The 23279-nt window shown below is 42.7% G+C and overlaps 1 protein-coding gene across 2 annotated transcripts in view; it reads left to right on the top strand.

Annotated features, from left to right (window-relative positions):
- Nucleotides 1-23279, top strand: part of LSAMP (limbic system associated membrane protein) — a 662038-nt gene that overhangs the window by 626863 nt on the left and 11896 nt on the right. The window contains exons 5-7 of one of the 2 annotated variants that reach the window (XM_008266893.5): nucleotides 621-741; nucleotides 1189-1337; nucleotides 8464-8499. In XM_008266893.5, the coding sequence (XP_008265115.1) occupies nucleotides 621-741; nucleotides 1189-1337; nucleotides 8464-8499 (306 nt within the window). The remainder of the gene's footprint in view (nucleotides 1-620; nucleotides 742-1188; nucleotides 1338-8463; nucleotides 8500-23279) is intronic. The other variant, XM_002716676.6, reaches the window with a different exon arrangement.

The following is a 23279-nucleotide window of genomic DNA, read 5'->3' as shown; positions in this document are numbered from 1 at the left end:
CAGAAGACTCACACACTATGCTCTAGGGTGGAATTTGCTTGCACCCCCATACATGAAAGTATAATTTACCAAGGTTGTAAAGATAACAACAGGAATAAAGTCATCACTTACTTCTAGGTTTTTGTTGGTTTCTGATTTCTTGCCATGATATGAGGTTAAGCTTGGACTAGGAAAAATTCAGCCTTCTATTTATTTTCTTGACTCCTCAATGCCCTCTCAAACTGTAATAATAGTATTGATGATAGAAAAGGGAAAATTCAAATCACACATTTAAAATCACAAGTCCTTGAGTATCATAATTTATGAAAAATAGTATGTAAATATTTTACTATGATTGGAATAATTGATGGTCTATTGGAAGATGGGAAAAAAAGTCCTACATTCCTTTTCCATAAAGCTGTTAAATATCTCTTTTAAGTTAACCAAGTCATCTCTTATTGTGATTAATTTCATTTATCTTTATTTCTCTGGTGATCAAACCCATTCAGCATACCACACAATTCAAGTAAGTGGAGTTTTCAAACCACTCTTTTTTGCCTCTCTCTAATCGATTGTCCTTAATTCCTTCCTGAATGGAGACTCATATCAATCCCTAATCACTGTGCCTGTCCTCCTTACAGATCCTCCCACTATCACAGAGTCCAAGAGCAATGAAGCCACCACAGGGCGACAAGCTTCACTCAAATGTGAGGCTTCGGCAGTGCCTGCACCTGACTTTGAGTGGTACCGGGATGACACCAGGTATGTGCCCAGCCTACTGTAACCCTGCTGCTCTATTAGGTAGTCCTGCAGGCACCAGAGGCCCAGTGGCAAAACCAAGCCCAGTTGCAATTATGTAGACCTGTATTAATTGAGTCTTCCATGGGCCATCTCTTTACATGGGTGCTTCTGGGCTTTAGAATGACAGGCCCCCAAAACACTTATAAAGTATCAAAATTAAGTAGAGGGTTTGATAGGTAATTCCCACCTGTCTATAGCATAAACTCAAGCCCCATGGAACTCACCCAATCCCAAGTCTTCTCCATGGATGGACATCGATTCTGATCATAGGGATATCACAGTTAAAATGAGGGGTTAAGCAACCAATTCTGCTTTCTTTCCATCCTTGCCTCAAACGTAAGGACGGGGAGAAATTACCACGTTAACCCTCATCAGTGTTCCTTTTGCCTCCTGTTTTTGAATTTGTAGGATAAACAGTGCCAATGGCCTTGAGATCAAGAGCACGGAGGGTCAGTCCTCCCTGACGGTGACCAATGTCACTGAGGAGCACTACGGCAACTATACCTGCGTGGCTGCCAACAAGCTGGGAGTCACCAACGCCAGCCTAGTCCTTTTCAGTAAGTATGCCAAGGCAGGGCACTGCTCGGGAGAAGTGAGTTCTCACAAGGAAACCTCAAAGTCATTCCATTATCTGTAAAAGGTAAACATACAAAAAGAAGAGTGTACTCACTGAAACAACCACACAAGGTTCTCAGTGCCTGGATATATTGGAGAGATTTACAAATGTGGAACTTCTCTCACTGTTCTTTCCTTGCTTACTGCTTTGTGTTATCTTTCTCCTGGCTGGCCGAACTGCAGGAATATTTGCATAACACAAGTGTCTAGTGTTGGTCTCTTTAAGAAGCAAGGGTGATAGGAGAGCCTGGAAATGCAAGGCAGTTAGACAATGTCAGTGATGAGAGACATTGGGAAGAAAGAGCCAGTGAGAATGGCTAACATACAGAGTCTAAAGGAGATTTTGAAAAGTCTCCCTCTGATAGCAAGAGGCATTCCTTTTCTGATAAGAAATTGAATGGTATGAAAGAAAAGCCTTTCTAAAGACCAGAGAAGATCCTAAAAGTAGGCTAAGGAGCCATTGCAAAGTTGCTGATATTAATAGGCTATCTAAGCTGGAGTCTTGTTTGTTAGCAGCGTTTCATAGCCTGGTCTCTGACTCCCTTGCCTTCTCGGTCAGGTGGATAATGGGATCAAGGGAAGAGGAACACATTTGCTGAATACGTAAAACAAACAAAATGTGAATACACATGAGCCAGGAAGTTCTTTTGAGCTAAAGGAATACTTGGGAATAACAAACCACAAGAAACTTTTCTTCTACATAGGTTCAAGTGGAAAACCTGGAAATACTATGACCAGGAGAGATGGCTTCATCTTGCTTTATGCAGTTTATATGAGCCTTCAAGAAAAGAGTTTTAGAGGAAAAATCAATTTAAGTGAGAATGCTCTTGAAATACAGTACTAAAGCCATTTGAAAAATGCTCAAGATTCAACTCCACTTATAAAAAACCACCCAAAACTACCTTAAATTTCACCTTCAGTTTCTCATCTCAATGACTTCAGTCTGTGAAGTTTGATGGGATACAGCTACACAAATGCTTTGTCAAGTGCAGTTTAAACTTCATCTCCCTGTTTACTTGTCTCTAGTGACCGACTATCAGTGTTTTTTGTTTCAACTAGAGACATCAATATCTCTAAGAGACTTGAGAAATAGTTTAGAAATATGGTTACTGAGTCCCTCAGTCAGGAGGAAAAGCAGCCTCAACTGTGAATTCAAGATTCTGATAAGTCCATGGTGATCTGTTTAGTAACACAAGGTGCACTTTACAAGTGTAAGGGTTCATAGTGTCGCTCCCCCTCTTCGTGGAGGAGCAACACAGGACCCTGCGCTGTTCTTTCGTCTTCTCGGCCCTCCCCGGGTTTGCTGCTGGTTCTTCCCGGGTTGGCTACTATCCCTTCCACCTCCGTGGAAGGGCAGTTCCCCCTGGCCGCATTCCCCACTTCCGCAGGGGAGCGGCACACCGCCGGCCGGCTCTTCTCTCGGGGGCTGCACGGGTTCCCTTAGATGTTCCCCACAGATGTTCCTGGTGCATGCCGTCTCTCTCCTCCTTTATAGTCCTCCTCCGCCAATCCTAACTCGTCTGCCCACACGCCGAGTACGCTGCTCTCCAATCAGGAGCAAGTCCTACAGTTTATTGGTTGAACTGGAGGCAGCTGGGTAGAAGCTGTTTTCTCCTCTCCCAGCGCCATATTGTAGGAGAGCAGATGCATAGAATAAGTCTTAATTCCAGTAACTTAGTCTAGTCCGAGCTGCTCCCCACACATAGGGATTAGATTAAGGAAAGTGAGCATCTACCTATTTGCATTAAAGTGCATTTTCTTTCTGTCTCGCCTAGAATAAGGAATATGCCCATGATACATTTCAAATAATAAAATTGTGCCTATAGCCTGAGAGAGAGGAAGAGGTAGGAGGGTAGAAGGATCAACTTCTTGGGGAGGAAAGAAGCACGGATTGGGTGAAAGACGGTGGAAATGAAAAAGGTCATCTCAAGCTTCCAAAAGTCCATGGAAAGATCCTAACCCAGTAAAATTAAGAAATGTCAGCAATGTTACAGAATTTCTGTCTGCAAAGTGAAAATCGGGGAATTGAGCAAGTATATCGTAGTCACATTGTCCTTGATGATTTGGTAGTGGTGACCTTCTGCTATGAATCAGAGAAGTGCCTGCTGTGGTAGTGCTGGGAACAGTGACTACTAATGGGTTGCTTCCTAGTAGACACACATAGACCTCTCCACAACAGCCAATGTAGGTGCCACTGATGCATTTCACAGCATTCAGAGGCCGCATGTGCATCAGCAGTGAGTTAGGAATTGGTTTCCCTTCTTACGGGAAACTTAGGAGATAAAAACTTCTTACTGATAAATACACTGAGAGGTCATTGGGGTCTGAAGTGAAAAAAATTGCCCCCAAAATAGTTTATCTGTCACCTCTTAGAACCAAAGCATTTTGAGTATTGAGTAGGACTCTCCGCTTGTTGGTCACAACATTGGCAGTCCCACCCCAGCTCCAGCACTACCATGAGGTAGGTTCACTGTTAAAATCTATCTAGTCCTTGGGTGGGATATTTCACACAAGGCTGAAGGAAAAAGCATGAGTGGAAGAGAAGGCAGACAAAAGAAAAAGGGAGAATACAGGTGTGAACACACGGCCTGCTACTTAGATTCAAAGTCAGTGAGATCAGCGGAAGGAAGGAAGACAGTGCAAGTGCAGGCCGGGGCACTTTCCCACAGAGCGAAGTCAAGAGGGCAGAGAGAGAGGCTCGGGAGTGGGTGTGTGCTGCCACGGGCCCAGACGGAAGCTCCGTGTGGGCAGCAGGGTGCTCTGCTGACCAAGGCAGTTCAGAGCACACGTGGCAGCTGGCAAGCTGCTGCCAGCCAGAGGCAGCAGCAGGCTGAGACCCAGAGCCTGAGCCCCTGCAGAGTTCATGATTATTCATCTTTGTTGGTGGGTCAGCACATTCCGACCAAGGCCACTGAAGGGAGGTGCTGACTTTTCACACAGTGTCAATTTGTGGTCACTCAGCCTCTGCAACATACATAGCATATAGTTCTCCACTCTCTGTTTAACAATCAATTTCCAACCAAAGGGGTCAATCGAATAGAATGAGAGTGCAAGAATGCATTGTATTTGTAGTAATGTTTTCCAAAGCCAATGGAAGCATTCCTTTCTCATTTGTCTTATTCTCCACATACGCCAGCACTCTGTATGTCAAGGATCCATACTACCTCAGGGAACAGATCAAGGTTCTATCTGTTACCCTTTGGCTAAGTGTTACCTTCTATATTTTTTCTGAATGAGCAAGGATTCGGCTCCTTGGTCTCTACATCACATAAATGAAGACTTGAACTTCTGGTGATGCCACGAAGTTTGTATATGTAATGTAACAGATTCCGTGTTTCCACACTGATGACCAGAGTGTACCCACAAAGTTGGCAGGTTGATCATCTTTCAGTGCTGTGGATAGGGAGAAAGAATAAGGATGATGACTTAAATGCCATTACTTCTTATCAAGTGAGTGCTTACAATATATTCTGTAGTATTTACTGTGCTAAGTGCTTCCCATACATGATCTCTTTTAATCCTCATGACAACCCTACTAACTACTTATATTTCTCCATGATACAAAGAGGCTAAGTAACTAGTACAACAAGATAAGGCTAAGTTAGCACATCTGCATAGTCTGTTTCCAGAGTGTCTAGACCAGTCCATTATCTATATGTATGCACATAGACAAAAATGTAAGAGGTTGTGTCATATATTTGGGAGGTAAGGTAACAATCTTTCTTTTCCCTCCCTCCTCTTTTTTTTTCATTAATGAGGCTTTTGTACTGCCATATCCCTTCTAAGAGCCCTGCTTCTGCCTCCTTCCCACACCATTTCCATCTCCATTGACTTACTCCATTAATGAGACTGCTGGCTGAGCTTTGGCATATTGAGCTTCTCAGGTAATATCCCAGCCTGGTGGCCAGCAGTAAGCTTTAAGAATATTCTTATCTGTTAAGAGTCCAACAAATTAATTCCCTTGTATTTCAGAGAAACGTATGGAATAGGAAGATGTTTTGAGGCTACTGAGTAAACAAAAAATACATTTAAAAAATCACTAGGTGATACCACATTATTTTGTAGTTCTCTAGTTTTATATGATCATTTTCATGTAAACCAATAATTAAATTTGAATACCATCTAAGCAACCCAAAGCTAGAGACAATCTGTATAATAAGGGTTCCCCCCCTCCAGAAGTCATTTTAAGTTATCATCTTAAGAGCTTGGAATTTCAACATATACCACTTGATGATGCTAGTTAAACCTTGGCAAAACCACTTAACTTGGGTGCCACATGGTAAAATGATTCAACCTCCAACTTGAACAACACCAACATGTGTTTTCAATGAGTCACTGTAAACACCTTCAAAGGGTTATCTGTGGATATAATCAGAAATAGATGAGCACTTGGTCTAGTTTTCATTTTAAGAATAGGTGTCTTGGCCGGCGCCGCGGCTCACTAGGCTAATCCTCCACCTTGCGGCGCCGGCACACCGGGTTCTAGTCCCCGTCGGGGCACCGGATTCTGTCCCGGTTGCCCCTCTTCCAGGCCAGCTCTCTGCTGTGGCCAGGGAGTGCAGTGGAGGATGGCCCAAGTGCTTGGGCCCTGCACCCCATGGGAGACCAAGAGAAGCACCTGGCTCCTGCCATCGGATCAGTGCGGTGCACCAGCTGCAGCGCGCTGGCCATGGCGGCCATTGGAGGGTGAACCAACGGCAAAGGAAGACCTTTCTCTCTGTCTCTCTCTCTCACTGTCCACTCTGCCTGTCAAAAAAAAAAAAAATGTGTCTCCCAGAAAGATCACTATATCTTTGTAATACCTGATGAAAAATAAAAACCATTTCAAAGTTAATAAATGACCTCAATATAAACACCTATAGTCAACCCCAGCCTTGACCATTGAGATGCCCTTAAGCCAAAGGATTTTCTTGTGGCAGGTTCAGGTTTATTTTTGGCTGTTTCTCATAATGGTTCCAGAAGATTCAACCAAGAACTCCCCTAACCACTGTCCATTTGGCAGATAAGAAATCAAAGCTAAGAGCCACAGCACACAGGCCTAGAGCTGGCCTTAGAATTCTGTTCCTATAACTCCCAGCCAGTTCCTATGCAATGTTGACCATAGCAGGCAAAGAAGCAGCACATAGCACCAAGGTTCCTGCCATATACTACTTTTGAAAATCAAAAGTTGGCAATTTTCTTTTTCATGTTAAGTAGTATTTGCTTCACTTTATCCTCTTACAAGAACCCATAAATCCTGGCATAAACTATAAAATAGCTTCAGAAAACGTGGGACGCATCTAAGGAAAGATAAGCCCATAGGATGGAATTAAGTGAAAAAGAATGACTAATGGGGCATGATAGGTCTAAAATGATGATAACAGGGTGGACTTAAGCAGATAATAACAACCAGGAAGCTGTTGAAATGGCAGTGAGAGAAGGGTGGGTGAGGTGGTTCAGCAGTACAAATGGTCTTGTGGAAATGAGGGCAGGGAACATGTACCCAGCTGTGAACAGTGTGATGAGAAAATATTAAGCTGAGTCATTTAAACAGTCTGAATAATAATGGTAATAATAAAAATAAAATACAGTAGAGAGAGTATAATATGGGACAGTGATCTCCAACTGCTACAAAAATGCTGAAGGCAGTTTAGCTATTTATTTTCAAAGTTGGAAACTTAATACCAAATAACCAGTGAAGGTTTAAGCCATTTTTCTGCTTGACACTTGAGTAACTAAGATACAGTTGTTCACTGGGCTATTACTGACCTGCTCTATCTTAATGCACATAGGAAATTTTCACATTGAACCCCAACTTTCAGCCAAGCTAGAGAAAAGCTCACTCTGCAAGGAGACTGGGTTTGTTCAGTCTTCAGAAGTACTAAGTCCAATTTTACCAAAGTGCAGGCAAAATCTCCTTTTCCAAGCCTATGGCAGGCAGATCACATTTGACTATCTTCATGTTCCTCTGTTTCTGATTTCTGTTGATCTTTCTTTTTTCCATTAGACTTTGTTTGGCCATGCTTCTAGAAGAAATGTGGATAAACATGTTAACTATTTTTACATTATACTAGCATACTTCAAAAAAGTTCACAGGAAAATGGGGTTAAAAGATAGTATGCTTTTCCTGTTAACTTTTTGAGGCATTCTAGTAGTGTTTGGGGGTAGTAGGCAATGAATGCTATCCTATACTTACAATACCCTCTGTCTCTCCAAGAGATTTAGAGGAAGGTTTAGTGTTACACCTGTGATTTTAATAAGATAAATGAAGAGTACCTTATAGGCTGAACTCCATAAGCACAGTCAACTTATAGTCAGTAGCTTAAGTACAATTATCAGACTGAGAAATTTGTAAAAACTCACATCCTAGTGTTCAAAATGAAAATATTTCTTATGACTCAACAAAAATTATCCATCACATTTGATCAATTTCAGGTGATATTTAGTATACTAAGATGGGATTAAGGAATAGACTAAAAATAAAATTATGTCAAAACTCAATACCTTGGCCTTACTCTTGCACTGGTATCAGTAGTATTGATGTAACAATCTGAGGGGTAAGTTGAGTTAGTACTTCCCAAAATCAGTGTTCCAGATTCTTGTCTAAAGCTGATTTGAGCAACAGGGCTAAGGGAGAAGAAAGTATTGGGTGGGGGTGGGGGGTTTACAGTTCCATCTTTCTGAGCTAAAGAGATAAAAGTTAGGACTAAGAGATATCACCTGAACTTGATCACTATTAGAAATGCTTTAATCTCTAAAAGACCTAAAATCATGGTGGCAAGCTTTTTTTCCCATAGAAGGTAGGATTCTACATACAGGGCTACTTCAATCTGACATAGTCCCCCATACTAGCAAATTTTTTAAAGTGCCTTGCAGTTACAATTTTACTAACAGTCCTATTTGATATTTCAATGTTAACAGAAAGGGCAGTAAATGCCTTATGGGAATTATAATTGTATAGGCATAGAAATTCATCTGCTTTGTGACTGTTTGGGTAGCTGAACATAAGCAATTTCATATATATATATATATATATATATTTATTTATTTTTAAACTCTCCATGATGCTTCCTATTTTTCCCCCTTTAGAGCGTGTTTTACCCACAATCCCCCACCCTGTTCAAGGTCAGTATGATTTTTGTCACTCTAGTTTTGCCACTGGGTCTGTAGCTCTATTACTGGGTCATTCTCCAACATCTGTTATGTGGAAAAATCACAGTGGAGGAAGAAACATTCACAAAATTCACATACATTGGCAACCATTCTTTTTCACTGAGCCATATAAGAAAATCAATCGGTTGCCCCCCCCACCGGTCCATGATAAGGCATGTAACACCTCTGTCATGACCTAACTGCAAGTTGGTCAGTAGCAGAGGGGACATTACTCAATTTAGCCATTTCAATATTTATGACAGTCAAACTCATGTTCTCTAGCCCATATTTGGAAGTTGATAGAAATAAGAATCTGAAGTTATTGGTATTACTTATAAAAATGAATTCATATACGACCCAAGGTTAAACTCAACCAGATTGGAGCCAGAAAATTACCTTTGCTTAAAATCTTGGCCAATTCATGAATTTTTTTCTTTTAAACATAAATATCTTAGCAAATACAAGGTCATTATTCTATATTCCTTTTCATAAAAACTTTGAATACACTTAAATTAAATTTTGCCTCCTACATCACATTGAGATGCATACTGCAACCACAACTTTCTAGCTTAAGGCTATTTAAAGGCAAATTGGCAAATAAAATTAAAACAATACCCTAAAAAATCTGAAATGAAACCAACCTACCATTGAAATTAAATTCCAGAAAAGTGATTTGCAAACAGCACTCAAAGACCTGAGAAAAAAAATGGAAACTAGGCCATGCAGGGCCTAGCACGGAAAAAAATAAATCCAATTAAGCAAGATTATAATACACACTATTAAGGAAATGTGTTCAGAATTAAAGGTAGAAAGCTGAAGTTTTATAAGTTTAAAGATAGATCATATTTCATTAACACTCATCCGAATTAAAAATTAGAGCAAAATTGTGCAGACATTCAGAATGTCAATACTGCAATGTTTTGCATATGTATACATCCACATTTTTGCAAACTTATTTTAATTTCATTTGAAATGAGGATTACAAGCTTGCCAGGAACAACTAGACAGCTTAATAAAAGAGTTATTCTTAAATTTTAAGAAGGGCCCAAACTCTTTTTAGCATACAAGCTTAGAAGAACTCTGTTGAATAAAAAACTTCCCTTACAACATTAATGAGATCTGTTTCTTATCCCAGCTCCTAAAAATAAGACTGTTAAAATGTGCTGTTTTTTAGACTTTTTGCTAAACTTAGTATTCATGGAAAACAACCCATTTTGATTTCCTGACAAGCCACAATTATTTTAAGACATTTATCTTCTGGTGTTGCTGAAGATATTGACACCAGTTTATCATGTTGCCATCTTGCAGATAGGTTGATATGAAGAACATGCCCGTACACATTTGTCCCATTGGATCACATTTACAAAGAGGTCCTGCCTTACCCAAGATGAGCTTTGTGGTATCACTGTGATACGAGATAGTTCTGCAGCCACAAACTCCAGTATTTATCAGATCACACATTATGATCGAAGTGAAGCCAGACACTGTCGACAGAGGACAGCTACTGGATATTGAAAAACAGCCTGGACGAGGGATGAAGTATGTGAATTTTGTTGAACTTTGCATTTCCCACAAACCGAATCAATGATTGGAGAATGACCCTCGTTTGAGTTTTGCTTTGTCAGTAGACTGTAGTTACATTTCTTAGATCCAGTAGCTTTAGGAGATTGTAGCTTATCTTACAACTAATACTTTGGGCTTCTGCTAGTAGCAATTGAAAAGCTGTTCATTTCAGACTTGGGATAGCTGGTGTGAGAGGCAGCTACGGAAAGATAGTCCACTCTTAAGTTACCTGTTCTTTACCAGGGCTTTGACTTCCTAGGGATTAGATCATTTTTCTCTTCCTCTTTCTGATCAAGAGGGCAACCCATGTGAAATGCAGTTTCCTATGGAAAGAGGTGCTAACAATAGGATGCCTAACCTTTTTATGGTGTCCGTTAAGTACCCCATCACTGTGGTCCTAACTATGGTGCAAGATACCTTCATTTAATTAAATATCATATATTGTCATCACCCAGGCAGAATCCTACATGTTATCTCCCAAGTGTTAACCTGCCTCTAAGCAGTTGGTTGACATAAATGGCCTGAAGACTTTTGAGCCAATTAATTTCCTTAAGGTGCTGTGAAAGCAGAAAGCCACAAAAATCCTTTTCTGTCTTCCTGCACTAAACAAGGGAACATGGGCTCCTAATTTCCAACCCAACAGAAGTATGTGATTCATTTCAGTGGCTCCATTGTTACCAGCTCTCGCTGGAGGGCCGCCCCTCTCATCCCCACTAGGCATGGCTCATCAAACTGACAGGGACTGCGCAGCAGGAGTGTGGTCCTAAACCCTGCAAGCTGTGATTCAACAAAAACAAGCCTCTGTAAATCTAATGCATTTCCCCTGGGTTTCCTTCATCATATTGCTTGATTCTCTGCAGTGATGATAATAATAATACTGGCCGTACACCAAAGGGAAATTTGTATTGATTGGCTCTGCCCAATCAGAGATTTTCCAATGTCCTTTCCCTATCTGCCAAAAGCAAAACAAAATGAAAAAGTAGCGTGACTTCCCTGCCTCTTAATGTAAAAGATGTAAATAAAGAAATAAATACAATTGGGTTCCATCCTTGATCGGTTTCTGATAGGTGTTTTTCCCATTAATTTTAATTTAGGTTTATTTATTCTGAAATGAGTCCTGAATTGCATATATTTGCATAAATAGCTCTGACTATATTGCTGCAGAAAATCCATTGAATTGTAAAATGAGAAGAGGGTGGAGGGAACTTTTCTTACTCTGGGTCATATCATTGCCTCAGGCCTCTGAATCTCCATCCACAGCATAGCCTACCCTCATGGGCACCTAGAGATGCCCTCGTCTTGAGGACTGTAGGTTCAGAGCCGGGTGATGAATCCAGCCTGGAAAAACTTATACCAACATGAGGAAGGGGAGACGACAAGGACAAACCACTCTTGTTTTGTTTCCACAGCTCTCAAGTGAGAAATCCCCCGAGCTCTATGCTCAACCAGTCGAGCCTTCCCCTCTCCCTGCCACTTTAAAAACAAAACACAACACCCTGGAAAGTGTCTCGCTTGTTTGTCTCCCATCTGATTATTTATCCCAAGTGAACAGCCTTTCCATTCACTAACTCCATGTGGCGAGTGGGCTTGGGAAATGTCGAGATTATCTTCCACGTTCAGGCGTTGCACTGGGTTTGTTCACAGCTGCTTGCCATTCAGTCCCTGTTTTTCCATTGATAAAACGCACTGCACATGGCTGGGTTTGCATGATTAATACAGCTGTCTAAAGCGCTCTCTGAAAACAAAAAAAGCCCCCCCCCCCAATTAAAGCATAAAAAAATTAAAATCCAACCCACAAACAAGCCAGGTTTTCAGAAATCTGAACTCAGCCTACCTTGTACCCTGCCGGAGGGAGGCTGGTGTACTCGTGGCCTGGCTTGGTATCAGGTGAGTCCATTTCCACATAAAGGTATCAGGCAGAGATGCACCTGCCCTCCCTTGGCACTCCCAGGAGTGGGTCTTGAACCCAGACTCCAGAGGGATGTCAGGAAAAATCGAAAGCAGAGTCCCATGATCTGTAAAGATCACTGGACAACCCTCACAGTTTTGTTTATGTCATCCAGGGTTATCATTTAGAACATGGCCATTTTCAGCTTTTTAACAGTTTTACCTGCTCTCCCAATGGTGACAGTGATACAAAAGGCAATAGCTAACATACGTACTGAGTATATACCAATAGAGTTCTAACAGCTTTTTCATGTATTAACTCAATTATTCATCCCCCAAATGCTAAAAACGTAAAATGCACCTTTTCTCAAATCTTTTAATGATCAAAGCCCACCCAAATTCAAGTCTACCATTCGCTACACCTCAGCACATATGTAGATCTTCACTGCATTATAAATTACTGTGATGTATACATTCCTGTTCAGTAGATAGGTATCTGACTAATGAATTTTAAACTCTCATCTAATTTATTGTATGTATCACAACACTTAGAATACATAACACTCAGCTACTTTAATATCCATGCATTTTAACGAAGCCCATTTTCAGATACACTCAATACATGCAAAGATGTGTGCCAGCTCACACAGCGATTTATGTGGAAGCATTCATCTTTTAAAAACACGAGCAGAGCAATCTGGCATCGGCACATCTAATTTCACACACTTATTCAGGCTGATTTACATACACACCTCTATTAATCATGGATAATTACTGGCATTGTTCTCTGTAATTCAGTTTTTCCAACTGTGAAATGGGAAAGAAATTATATTTTCCATGCCTGCAAACTCAAAGTAGTATTTTAAATAGTATACACAAGCGAGCTTCAAGTTCCCAGAAAGAAAGCATATTGAATTTGAAATAATCACATTCAGATACACATATTTCTCATAATTTTTAAAGGCACTGATATTTCCAGGTGTACTGTATAATACTGATTGGCATTAGCTAGAAATAAGTTCAGTGTGGCTTCTTTATAGTTAGATGTATATGGATTCTAAGCATGTTTGAAGTGGCCACACTACTAAGTTTCAATTTGGAAGCATTCCAAGGCTGAAGCTTTTTCATTATTTCTCACCAATATCATAATAATATACTGAGGGGGAGCTGGAAACTTGCAGCTTTCTAGGTGTGGCACACACACACACCCTTTCCGTGGGTGCCTGTCCTATGCAGTGTCACCTGTCCTCCTAGTGCAAAGTCATCAACCTCAAGAACTGGCCTCTTTCCCTAGTCAAAGGCATGAAGAGCATGTCCAGGGAGTGTTTCCATGTTCAAATTCAAGGGTCTTTCAAGATGTTCTTGAAAAATGGAAATATTTGTTGAAATTCATGCACACAAGGGGGTCTTTGAAAATTCATGGAAAATGAGTATTATGAAAAGACTGCTTGGATTTCAAAACCTTTCTCATCAAAATAAACTTAGCGTTCAGTTTCATTTTCTGTTAACTTGCTGAAGTCTCCTTGTGTCTGTCTCCTTTCTGCCTTCTTTCTACTGTCAGAACCTTAGGCAGCTACGTCAGCACAAATGTTCTGCAAGATTGTTGGCCCCACTACACAGGAGAGCAATTAAGAGTTGACCTAATACCCAGTCCCCAGGTTCCTGTATTAAGAAGGACAGTCTGGCTTCCTCCTCATTTTGTTCCGTGGCTGGGAACCAAGTGGTGTAGTTGTACCAGTATTTTACATGGAGTCAGTAATTCACTTGTTGAACCAATGATTTAGTCTCAACTGTGATAGTTGGGATCTTCCTCCCATGTCTGTTTCACCTCTTCCAACCCATCTACTTTGTCTTCTATTCTGTCTGCTAAACTGTTCTTATTAATGTTTGTTAGTAAGAATAAATACATAATGTATTTACCCCTCACCCCCTCTCATTGTTTAAATGTCTACCCAGGGCTTGAAAACTCCATTTCTCTTAGAACTTACATTTAGGCTAAAAATACTACGATGTCCATTCGCAGGTAGGGGGATTGTAGCTAGGAAGACTCCTCTCACAGGCCTTTCCAGTGGTCCTATCCTGGATCTGCCTTCCAGAGCCACCCTTTCCTAGTGATTTCTCTGTACTAGTGCCTTGCTGTGCTATTTAAGTTTCTAGAGCCAGCAGGGATTTGAAAATGAATGTTTTTTTGAAAATTCAAGCTTCCACTAAATTTTAATTTGATGGAAATATTGCTCTTCTATGAGCTTTATGGAAAAACTATCTTTCAAAGTAACAATTACATTTGGGGATTAAGTTTAAGTAATTGGCAGCCTTGTCTTTTTAATTAAAAGGAATAAAGCTGCCTAAGAAGAGCTCGATGCGATTTGCAATGGGGAATGTTGGCACATTGCCCCAAAGAGTGAACAGACTGGGATCTCGAGTGGACGGAAAAAGCTGATGCAGACTCCACTGGTCCTCAGAGTTGCACCCCCAAGCACACTCATCCTTGGTCTTTGTACTTCGTGAAGATAACTGTCTACTGTGAGAGGCGTTGCTGGGACCAGCCAGGAGGAGCTTAGCTCTGGCTTCAGGGACTTTTTGTAGAAGCTAGAGTGTGTAAAGGAAGCGAAGCTACTTAGAACCAAAAATGAAACACAGAATTTATATTTTTCAAGTATTAAATCATCAGTTCAGTCCCAGCCCCTGACAAATGTCATGCCATAGCCCCCAAAAGTATAAGCCTTACTTGTAATCCATCCTCGGCTCTTTCCCTTTTCTCCTGAAATTCCTTACCCTGCTGTCCACATGTCTTGATTTTTTCTTTTACATTTTCCACCTTCTTCACCTTGCATGTCTTTGACATCCTTCACACAAAAATAAAGGAAAAACTTGATGGTGCGAGCATTCACTTCCAAACGCTGCTGACCAGGCACGCAAGCACCATGAAGCCATGATCCCTTCCACCTGGAGGGAGCATCCACTCCCGAGGAGGCGCGATGCCGACTGACCTTAGTAACAGGTTCCCCTACACAGTCACCCCTTCCTTGTGATGTTCTTTCATCAGCACAAGCTATTTGCTGTTATCACATTAAACGAGCACCTCCGTGGGGGTGGTGGAAATCAGTGTGAGTAGGGTCTCGCCTGACATTCCCCTTGGAGGCTGCAGCATAGGAACACACCTGCCAAGTAAGGGCACAGCACGACATAATGAGTTTGGAATTCCAATTTAAGGTGTTCATATGTCCCAGGTGTACGATGGGAGTAGGCGACTACTCACTGGGACTCTGCTGAGAATTGTCAGCTTATATCCATCACAGAACAGTAGGGGCTGAGACCTTACAAGTCATTTATCATGTTTCCTAACTGGGCCCCGGAGAGCCAGGCTGTGACATAGTTTACTACACTGATTTGCTTATCATTGTGCCGATCATAAGAGAGGAGTCCCTCACATCTCTGTAACATGTGTTTAACACCCAGCCATTACCTCTGACATACGTGTGTGCTTATGGCCTAGACGTTACCATCAACATAGTCTTTTCTATACATCATAGCTAGCTATCTGTTCTACTTTTTATCTGCTCCATACACATCATAATGATTCTTTGTTAACTACTCACATTCTAAACCTTGAAGTTTCAGTACATTTTTTTTTTACCTGCCTCACAGTTTTTGTTTGGGGCATCTCATGGATAAGGGGGTGGGGGGCAGTAAAACAGTTGGAGATAACTGTTCTTGGATTGAACGTCCCTGTGTCTCCATTACTACGCTCTTTAGCTCATGTATCATCAAGCATTCCCAGCCATGTCCCATAATGGAAACTTTTTTGGCCATTCTAAAATGTTTTCTCAATTAGAAGAGGAAGGAAGGAAGGAAGGAAGGAAGGAAGGAAGGAAGGAAGGAAGGAAGGAAGGAAGGAAGGAAGGAACCAAGTAGTAACCTTCACTTCTGTGTTAAATTGTAAACTAGAGGATCTTGGGAAACCCGTTCTGTTTTTATTTTTTTCCATGGAGTTCCACAACACAGGTAAGTCGTTGGCTGAGATCGGCTGAGGGAAGCAGTGCTGTGAAAGACTGTGTGATCCCATTCACGGGTGGTTGGACTCTCCTTGGGGGACCGACCCTCTCTTCTAATGCACTAACCCTGGGACTTCTCGTTCTGCACTTACGCGTACTCTCCACTGCTCTCACCTTTGCTCTGTGAAGTTCCTTTCCGAGTTCTCACATTTCCTCTTCTGTATGATTTTAAGTCATTAGGAACACGAGAGATCCCAGAGTTTCTACTAGGCAGTTACAGCAGGCGCTTGCCATAGGTTGGAGTTACTCGGTAATGCACAATACTTCAATGCCATCATTCATTTACTCAAAGAAATACTATCCTAGACTTGCTGGGTTCTGGGCCGGCATCCTCTGCACTAGTAGTGTTTACAGACCACATGCTGAATTAAGCCACATGTGGCTTTGTGAAATCCAGGGTAGGACACCTGCAAGGTGGTTAGGGATGAACAGAGCAGAGCACTAGGCTAGACTGATCAGGAGAGGTTTCCAGGTGAAAGTCAAATTTAAAAGGAAGACAGAGAAGGGAGAGAGGCGCAGAACATTCTAGCACATACGAAGTTCTGGATTATAGAAAGAACATAACTGATTGGGATTCAATATAAAGTCTGGTATTTTTTAAATCTAGAGAAAACATTTTCCTCTAATGGTTTCTTGCCTCTCCTCTTGTGTATGTGACCTGATTCAACTGAAAAAGAAAGAAATGCGATAAACCAGTGGGGTTACAGGAGAGAGATTAGCCCCTTTGCAACTCTAATGCACTTCTAGAACAAGCATGAGTGTTACATACACATGTGTTTATGGTGCACACTGTGCAGTAGGCAGTGCTATTCAGGGTTAGCTTTCTGGAGGATTCTGTGAGACTATAACCTAACAGACCATGAAGCAAAAACAGGCAGCTTTCCAGTGGGGAAGTTTCCTGGCAGGTTTTTATTTTAATTGGAGGAAAGGTCAAGTGTAAGGAGCCATCAGTATTGTCAGGGAGCTGCAGCAGAACTGGGTGCAGAGTTATATTTGGAGGCAGTGACACAGGCAGGAGTTAAAGATAAACCAGCTCTTCCACTGAGGCACGGAACTCCCAGGAATAAAGTCCCTGGGAAGCACCCAGAGCAGAACGGGTTTCCCAAGTGCAGCCCTGTGGTGGGGAGTGCCACCGGGGTAGGTCCAGGGGGAAATCAGAGCAAACCAACATTTCTTTGTCCCTTATCTTCTTACTTCCAGGAGCTTCTAAACCCCAGGAAATCTTACAAATTCACTTGTTATCTCTGCATTCAAATTCCACAGGCCAGTTACCTCATTTCATGGTATTTGAATGTTTTTGATTTAGAAACATACAAAATGAAAACGCACATTACATGGATTAACGATGGTCTCACGTCCCTCAGGATTCTCAGATGTGTTCTAAAATGGATCTGAAATTCACTGGGAAATAGAAATAGGGGAGTAAAACCAGACAGTGCAAAACATTTCTGGAAACCCAGCCAAACCTGTGTTTTGAATCCTTTCTGGCAAGGCAGATAAATGAAGGCAAAAAATGGTTATGTTTTTAAACACAAACTATTCTGTGTTTCAAGGACACTTAGGTAGGTTGGGGCTGGGAGACAGCTCTTCACTAAATGAGCTCGACTAGTCTCTTAATTCAGAGGACTAGGATTGTACCCATATGTGCAATGGGTACATTCTAGGCACAAGGGCAGAAGCACGTGCTACTGCTTTAAGACAAAGACTGCAGGCCTGACCCCTGAGTCCCTTAGCAACTGCTGAAACAAATCACTTTACTTGTAGAGTTTTCTAATCCAATGCAAGTTTTACAGGGTATAGCCCAGGGAAGCTCCTTTATTATTAAACTTAGCCCCTCGGGCATTCTCCACTGTTTTAATTCATCGATTATTAAAAATTAAACCTCTACGGCTGGATAAGACACTCTGAGGCTTTGAGAAAGCTGAGCTGGCATCAGAGACTTAATGAGGCCCTCCGTGTAGGAGGTGCACAGAGACTGCACTTCCTGGAGCATCCACGTCACTGCTGAGCAGAGCCCATGGCAGGTCAAGTCCATTGTGCAATCCCACCTAGGACAATGGCCCAGGACACAAAGCCCAAGCTCAAAGGACTCCCTCAGCCCATGTAACAGAGCTTTTATTACATTGCCATTTCATGCTAAGACCATGTTCCTCATATGATGAGGCCTCACCCATCATCACTCTTATTTTAACACAATATATCAGCCAACTAAAATGTGGGGTGGGGGAGATCGAGGCTCCTTATCATGTTGTCAACCGGATGCCAAACTATGAGAAAGCGATTGCTTTCTTTGCTCTCGATTCAGAAATATTTAAGGCGTTGGTTCCTTTTTGTACATAGTTTTCTATAATGACAACAAAGGAAATGCCTTCTCATTATGGACAAATTTGAAAATATATGAAACTATAAAGAAGAAAATAAAGATTGTGTGTAATCCAGAGATGACAGCATTGGGACAATAGAAATGAAATCTTTGACTGCCTGAGCTGTCAGTGGAGGATAGAATGTTCAAGTTAAAACTCCTAATGGAGGCTGGCCCTGTGGTGCAGTTGGCTAAGCTGCCACAGGTTAAGTTGCCCTTTGCAATGGCGGCATCCCATATTGGAATGCTGGTTCGAGTCCTGGCTGCTCCACTTCTGATCCAGCTCACTGATAATACACCTGGGAAGGCAGGAAGCAATGACCCAAGTATTTGAGCTCCTGCCATGCATGTGAGAGACCAGGATGGAGTTCCTGGCTCCTGGCTTCATCCTGGCCAGTCCTGGCTGTTGCAGCCATTTGGGGAGTGAACCAGCAGACAGAAGATCTCCTTCTGTATCTTCCTCTCTCCAAGACTCAGTTTTGCAAATAAATAAATATTAAAAAACACCTAGAATGTTCCAGATTTTCTATCCCCTGCAAGACTGGAGCGTGTTCCCGTGACTTGCTCCAGGTGCTAGCAGGGGCAGGCCCGGAGTCTCCATAGTAAGAAGCTCACCCAAAGCTTTTTTTTTATTTTATTTTTTACAGGCAGACAGTGAGAGAGAGAGACAGAGAGAAAGGTCTTCCTTTGCCGTTGGTTCACCCTCCAATGGCTGCCGCGGCCGGCGCACGCACTGATCCGATGGCAGGAGCCAGGTGCTTCTCCTGGTCTCCCATGGGGTGCAGGGCCCATCCTCCACTGCCTTCCCGGGCCACAGCAGAGAGCTGGCCTGGAAGGGGGGCAACCGGGACAGAACCCGGCACCCCGACCGGGACTAGAACCCGGTGTGCCGGCACCGCTAGGTGAAGGATTAGCCTAGTGAGCCGCGGCGCCGGCCCGCCCAAAGCTCTTTCCAGTTCCAAGTCCCTTCCCAGGAAGATTCCCTGTAAGCCTCCAAAATTCCCAGGAAGAATCCATTTTCCACGTGTGAGAGCACCTTCACTGGGTCTCTAATATAGAATATAATCCTTCCCCTTTCATACAGTTGTCTTTGAAATGCAACGACTTTTTATTTAAACATGGATTTTCCCTTTATTTTCATTATAGAATGATTTGTTTATAAAGGTTTGGTCATCACATTGCTAAGACTAAGTGGTGATGTTCCAAGATTTTTTGCACGTTTTATAATAACTAATTATGCCATCATTTAGGTCAAGCTTGTTTATTTTGTTTTTAGGACATCAAAAAATGTTATTTGAGAAGCAGAAACAGACGGAACTGCCGTCTGTTGGTTCACTCCCCGGACGACTGCCACAGCCAGGACGTAGTTGGGTGGTAGCCCAGAGCCGGGAGCTCGGTCCAGGTCCCACACTGGGCGGGGAGCGGTGGTGCGGGGACCCAGTTATCTGAGCCATCGCTGCGCCTCCCAGCGTCCGCAGTAGCAGGAAGCTGGAGTCAGGAGTAGAAGCTGGGGCGGGAGCCCCTGTGCTCTGAGAGCAGGTGCAGGCGTCTTAGTTAATCCAGGGGGAACAGCCGCGTGAGTTTGGGCTTATTTAGTCGTTCAACAAGAGGCGGCTACCTTCGATGTAGGGGTGCAATGTTCTGTTAAGTCTAAAATCGCCAACTCTCTACTGATTCCTAAATAGCAGGAAACAGCTCAAGTCCATTTCTGGTCGTTATCAACTGTGACCACTGAAAAATTGAAGTATTTGAAATTGAAGTGCAGGATTCCTTTGGGCTCAACTCCAGCTGTGGGAGGCCAGCTTACCTTTTCACATTTGGATGACATGCTAAGACTCCTTCCTCGTCTCATCCAGTGTGATACGTTCTCTTGTTGGAAGCACTGCGGTTCACCTGTGAACGAAGGAAACAAGAATGAGATTCAGATACGTTTTTCTACTTTGATTCCTCCTCCCACCCCCATCCCCTTAACTAGACCCAGAATGATTACTGTGATTCTAAGAGAACATTCTTCTGGAAATACTGGGCATGAGGGTTTATACAAAATGAATATCATGTGCAGGAGAAAATTGAAAGCTCCAGCAATCCAAAAAGGAACCACAAAGCATGTGTTTTTCTATGGCAAATGAAAATACTCATACTTAGAAGTAGACAGCGCTGTTCCCCAGTGCCTCTGAGTGAAGTGAGTGAGAAAGGAATGATTTACTCTCAAAGCGTGGCTTTGAAAATGGAATTACACAAATGTCCACCCTCTGAAGCTACTATAACAATAGAGCTTTTTTTTTTTTTTTTCAAAAGCTTAGCAAAAAGTAAAAAAAAAAAATTCAGAGGACAACACCGCGAATTTCCGCCTGGGACTCTTACAAACGTAATGCTGCAGGTCCCCAGCGCCCGCCGGCACGGCAGGAGCAACAGGTCAACCCTTGTCTCCCTAGCTGCTTCTGTTAAATTTCTTCATGATTCTAACCCCCTTGCGCTCTCCCAATTTCCAGGAAACCGAAGGACACGATCCCTGTTGAACTTGGACCCTCTGCTAGTGCCAAGGCATCTGCTTACTAATGGTGGCCTAGAACAAAAGGACCACTTAACGTTATGTCCCTCACTGATACCACTAATATGTCATTTTCTTCCATTTTGAAAAGATTTATTTACTTGAAAGGCAGAGTTAGAGAGGAGGAGAGACAGAGAGAGGTCTTCCATCCACTGGTTCACTCCCCAAATGGCCATAAAGGCAGGGGCTGGCCTGGTTCAGGCCGGAAGCCGGGAGCCTGGAATTCCATCTGGGTCTCCCACGTGGACGGCAGGGGCCTGATCACTTGGGCCACCATCCACTGCTTCCCCCAGCACGACAGTCAGAAGCTGGATTGGAAGTGGAGCAGCCAGGACACTTAACTAGGGCTCCAATTTGGGACACTGGCGTCTCAGGCAGTCGCTTAACACACTGTGCCTCTCTGTATGTGAATTTCACACCTGCAGCCCCTCAGCAGTGGCCTCATAGAGAGAGTGCGAGTGAACCAGAGTGTTTCTCTGTTCACGTAACTGTTCATGTGGCAGGTTCAAAAACGAGGTGTTCATGTTCAAGTAAACACCTTGGAATTAGAACCGTGCAAATGTAAACCCCAGAACTCTGTCCTACATGCTCATGGGGATGAATGCTTCCAACTAGATAATTAGGGGCAAGTTACCGGGAGTCAAGTGCCCTCAACTCCAGACAGATCTCAAACAAAGGGCAAACGCCCCCAGTGTCCTGTATACAGAGAGACGGAAGTTTCCCAGGACGATGGAAATGGCCTGGCTAGATGTGCTAGAGTTCCCAGTGAGGAAGCACTCGCTGGTTTAGTGTTGACAGAGTGAGCCATCCCATACCATGAGAGATGGGAGGGCAGGGGAAGGATCAATCTTCATGAGCAAAAAAGCACCTGGAGGTTTCATTTTATTAAGGTTTGAATTTATTAGTCATGAGGATAATTTTATAATTTTTATATATTGATTATTTTCATTTTGAAGGCAGAGAGAGAGAGTTCTATCCACTGGCTCACTCCCCAAATGACTACATCAGCCGGGGAGAAGCCAGGAGCCAGGAACTGCACTAGGGTTTCCCATGAGGGTGGCAGGGGCCCAAGGACTTGAGCCATCCCCTGCTGCCCCCCAGGGTATGCATTAGCAGGAAGCTGGATCAGAAGAGAAGCTGAGACTAAGCCAGGAGCACCAGGACGGGATGCCCATGTCCCAAGTGGTGGCTTAACTTCTGCATCCAGTTTCTACCCGGATGAGGATAGTTTGAAATAAAGCAAGGCCATCCAGAAAAATCTCTACCTTCCAGAACCTGGGGGCAGATGGAAGAACCCCGGGGCCCCGTATGGCTCATAGATGACTGTGAATGCCCATCTGTATCTTGCCTTGGGTTAAGGCAGTCTGGTACCGCAGAGAGAATAGAATCCCCCGACCTGCAGTCTGAGCATTCCTTCCTCCACTCGCATGTTCAGACAGCTGTTCAGTGACTCTCTTGGACACTTCCTCAGTACTAGAGAAACAAAGTTGTGAGCCAAGGAGACTCGTGCTAAGCAGAGAGACTGAATCGCTGTTTTTGGCGATGCAGGTTTGTCTAACATGAAAGATAGATTCTGGAAGTCAGAAGTCAAAGACAAGTTAACCATTGTCAAAGCATTTGCCTCTCCTAGTATTAAATCATTCCCCATTGCCTCCTTGTACCAGCTCATAAGCTAAGAACTTAGCATATGGCAAGAAGGCTTTCAGAGACCATCTGGAACATTCCCTATAGTCAACTGCCAGAAGGCGTGGGACATCGTATGGTGGCAGATTTATCTTTTATATTATACTCTGGACCTGGACTATCATGCTTACTTCTTCAGAGTATTTGCTGAAGCATGATCATTATGTGGCAAGAGGTTTTCTTGGAAATCATTAAAAATCACAGGTCCCAGGTATGTTTAACTAGATTGTGTGGGAAAAACGCTTTAAATCGAGAACATAAGATAACTCTTTCACTAAAAGGGCAAATCATTTTTATTTGCTAATGACCAAATTAATTAATTTTTTCTTGCCTGCAATCATAGGAAAGACCCCTTAACAAGTCATATTTCATGTGTATTCTAACAGTTTCTCCTCACTATTGCCACCTGGTGGACAAAGGTGGTTCCTTTCAATAGCACATAAAACTATGTCTCGGTATGACCACAAGATGGCAGCACGAAACCAGATTTTCAAAGAGCAAAGCTCAAACTAGTGTTTTCCTTCTCAAAAAGATAATGTTCTCTTCCTATGAAAGAAGGAGATAATAGCACAACAGAAGCACTGCAGTCTCTTCTCACGAAGACAAACAGAATTTCAGTTTTAATATCAGCAGTATTTCACAAAGAAGTTGA

The sequence above is a fragment of the Oryctolagus cuniculus genome, chromosome 4 (assembly GCF_051225735.1).
Source record: "Oryctolagus cuniculus isolate XC-2025 breed Fujian yellow rabbit chromosome 4, ASM5122573v1, whole genome shotgun sequence".
In the NCBI taxonomy this organism is placed as follows: domain Eukaryota; kingdom Metazoa; phylum Chordata; class Mammalia; order Lagomorpha; family Leporidae; genus Oryctolagus; species Oryctolagus cuniculus.
This window is presented reverse-complemented; position numbering and strand designations above follow the sequence as displayed.